Consider the following 3078-nt stretch of genomic DNA (forward strand, 5'->3'; position numbering starts at 1 on the left):
GAGGCAGCAGATACAGGAAGTTTTTTTATTTTCGGGGAGGGAAGGGCACTGGCGTAGACCAAATACATTCTTCAGGTATCCTTCTGTCAACTCTCACTCCCCCCGGCATGCCAGGTCCCCAACTCCCCAGCAGGGTCCTAGGGGCATACCTGAGGGGTTGGGAGGAATTCTCTCATGCCATCAGCTTGAACCCCCACTGCTCTACTTCCCCCCAGAATTATCCATTGAGAACCACTTTAATCTCTAATGCCACCAACTTGAGTCCCCACTGGTAGGTTTCCCTCTAAAGTTATCAATTGAGAACCACTTTAATCTCTATTGACATCAATGTGAGCCCCCACTAGTATGTTTCCCCAAAGATTATCAGTTGAGAATCACTTTAATTTAATAACTTCATTTTGAGACTTCACCAGTATGTTTCCCCCTAAGATTATCACTCAAGAACCACTTTAATCTCTAATGACATCAATTTGAGTCCCCACTGGTGGGTTTCCCTCCAAGATTATCAGTTGAGATTTACTTTAATCTCTAATGACATCAGTTTGAGCCCCCACTAGTATATTCCCCCAAAGATTATCAGTTGAGAACCACTTTAATCTCTAATGCCACCAACTTGAGTCCCCACTGGTGGGTTTCCCTCTAAAGTTATCAATTGAGAACCACTTTAATCTCTATTGACATCAATGTGAGCCCCCACTAGTATGTTTCTCCAAAAATTATCAGTTGAGAATTACTTTAATTCCAAATAACATCATTTTGAGCCTCCACCAGTATGTTTCCCCCTAAGATTATCAGTTGAGAACCATTTAAATCTCTAATGACATCAATTTGAGTCCCCACTTGTGGGTTTCCCCCTAAAGTTATCAGTTGAGATTCACTTAAATCTCTAATGTAATCAAACTGAGCTCCCACTGTTGTGTTTTCCTCTAAGATTATCAGTTGAAATTTACTTTAATTTTAATGACATCAGTTTGAACCCCCTCTGGCTACTTTCCCCAAAGATTATCAGTTGAGAACCATTTTAATCTCTAATACCACCAACTTGAGTCCCCACTAGTGGGTTTCCCTCTAAGGTTATCAATTGAGAACCACTTTAATCTCTAATGACATCAATTTGAGCCCAGGAAGAGTATGCTTTTCCCTAAGATTATCAATTGAGATTTACTTTAATCTCTACTGACATCAATGTGAGCCCCCACTAGTATGTTTCCCCAAAAATTATCAATTGAGAATCACTTTAATTCCAAATAACATCATTCTGAGTCTCCACCAGTATGTTTCCTCCTAAGATTATCAGTTGAGAACCACTTTAATCTCTAATGACATCAATTTGAGTCCCCACTGGTGGGTTTCCCTCCAAGATTATCAGCTGAGATTTACTTTAATCTCTAATGACATCAATTTGAGCCCCCACTAGTATGTTCCTCCAAAGATTATCAGTTGAGAACCACTTTAATCTCTAATGCCACCAACTTGAGCCCCCACTGGTGGGTTTCCCCCTAAGATTATCAGTTGAGATTCACTTAAATCTCTAATGCAATCAGACTGAGCCCCAACTGGTGCACTTTTCCCTAAGAGTATCAGTTAAGAATCATTCCACCCTGAAAAATTTTCTAGAGGAGAGTATTTGCTAGCATTATATAAGAACCTGGAGTCACAGGGACTAGAATATAAACCCTGGTTGTCTCTCCTTGTGTGTCCTTAGACAAGTCACTAAACTTCTCTGGGCTACAGCTTCCTCATCTATGAAATGAGAGAACGGGAGGAGATGACCTCTAAGCTTCCTTTCAGCCCTAGATCTATGCTCCCATGTCCACCAAGTTTCCTCCAATTTCTAAATGGATGATCCTTTAAACCAGGCTTCTTTGTCTCTTTTTGAATATCAGGGACTCCCTTCGGTGGTCATCTAGGAAAGCCTGGGGATCCCTTCTCAGAGTAACTCTGCTGAAATATGACCAAGGACATTCATTCTATTTGAACAAAGTCAGTGGATGGAGTCTGGGTGGAAAAGCCCTGCTGGGCCCCTTCCCTCAGATCTGGGGGGCTTCCTGGGATCCCTCTCTCTCCCCCTCCCATACAAACCAGCTGGCTGAGTACCCAGTGACTGGCTGCATCATTTATTGGTGCACTAGAGCAAGGGTGGCTCGCCCCTAGCCAGGCAGAGACCCTCTCTGCCATTCAGAATAACCCAGTTCCCAAAATGGCGCCATGAAGACCCCAGAAAGGCATCTCAGGCCAGCAGGCAGAGCCCTGGACCTCAGATGGAGAAGACCCGAACGGGTTCGAGTTTCTACTCTGCCCCTGGCTGACCAGGTGCCGTGGTTACCCTCAGGACCCAGACCTGCGACGCTGACCCTGGACGCCTCTCAGCAAGGCCTGCCCATCTGACAAGCACTGACCAGTCCGGTCACAGAAACCCAGCGGGCCCAGGCCGCTGACCCGCTTCAGCCTTGCCTCAAGAGTCCAGCTCTGTCTTATGCAAGGAGCAAAAGAGGCCTGACCCAGAGTACGTGGCCGCCCGGACGCGGGCCCAGACCCTCGTGCCCTCCCGCTCCCACACATGCACCGAGACCACCGCAGAGAGGGGCGCATGCGTGCGCCCTCGTGCACCTCCCTCTGCCGGGGGCATGCAGGGACGGGTTACCTGCAGGACCAGCTGCTGCCACGCGGTAGCCAGGGGCTGCCCGTTGCCAATGGTGCACGTGCTGGCCCGAGGCTGCTCGCAGGGCTGGTGAGCCCGCTCCAGCTGCAGGGACACGTTGCGCCTCTCTTCCTCGAGGGCCCGCGTCAGTCGCTCGAAGCGGGCCTCCTGCTCCTTGACGGAGGCCAGGATGCTGGCGGCCGACCTGATGTCGTAGTCATCCATGGCGGCTGTGGCCCGGCAGCTGCCCGGGGCAAAGCAGAGGTTAGGGGAGGGGGCGAGGCGCGGAGCTCCCACACGTGGGCGGCTCCCACGAGCTCCCGCTCCAGGGCTCCCCTCGAGAGCGGCTCCATTTTTGTGCATTGATTAAAATTTACATTTAAAGTAATTAATCTGGGGCTGCGGAGCAGAACCACATGGAACGCCTTCGATCCCTG

At 48.9% G+C, this 3078-nt stretch overlaps 1 protein-coding gene across 1 annotated transcript in view; it reads right to left on the minus strand.

Annotated features, from left to right (window-relative positions):
- ARVCF (ARVCF delta catenin family member) overlaps positions 1–2866 on the minus strand; it is a 121727-nt gene extending 118861 nt beyond the window's left edge. Inside the window, exon 1 of the mRNA XM_044656593.1 lies at positions 2645–2866. Coding sequence (XP_044512528.1) covers positions 2645–2866 — 222 coding nt within the window. The remainder of the gene's footprint in view (positions 1–2644) is intronic.
- Between the last annotated feature and the right edge of the window lie 212 nt (positions 2867–3078).

This window comes from Gracilinanus agilis, chromosome 1 (assembly GCF_016433145.1).
Source record: "Gracilinanus agilis isolate LMUSP501 chromosome 1, AgileGrace, whole genome shotgun sequence".
Taxonomy (NCBI): Eukaryota; Metazoa; Chordata; class Mammalia; order Didelphimorphia; family Didelphidae; genus Gracilinanus; species Gracilinanus agilis.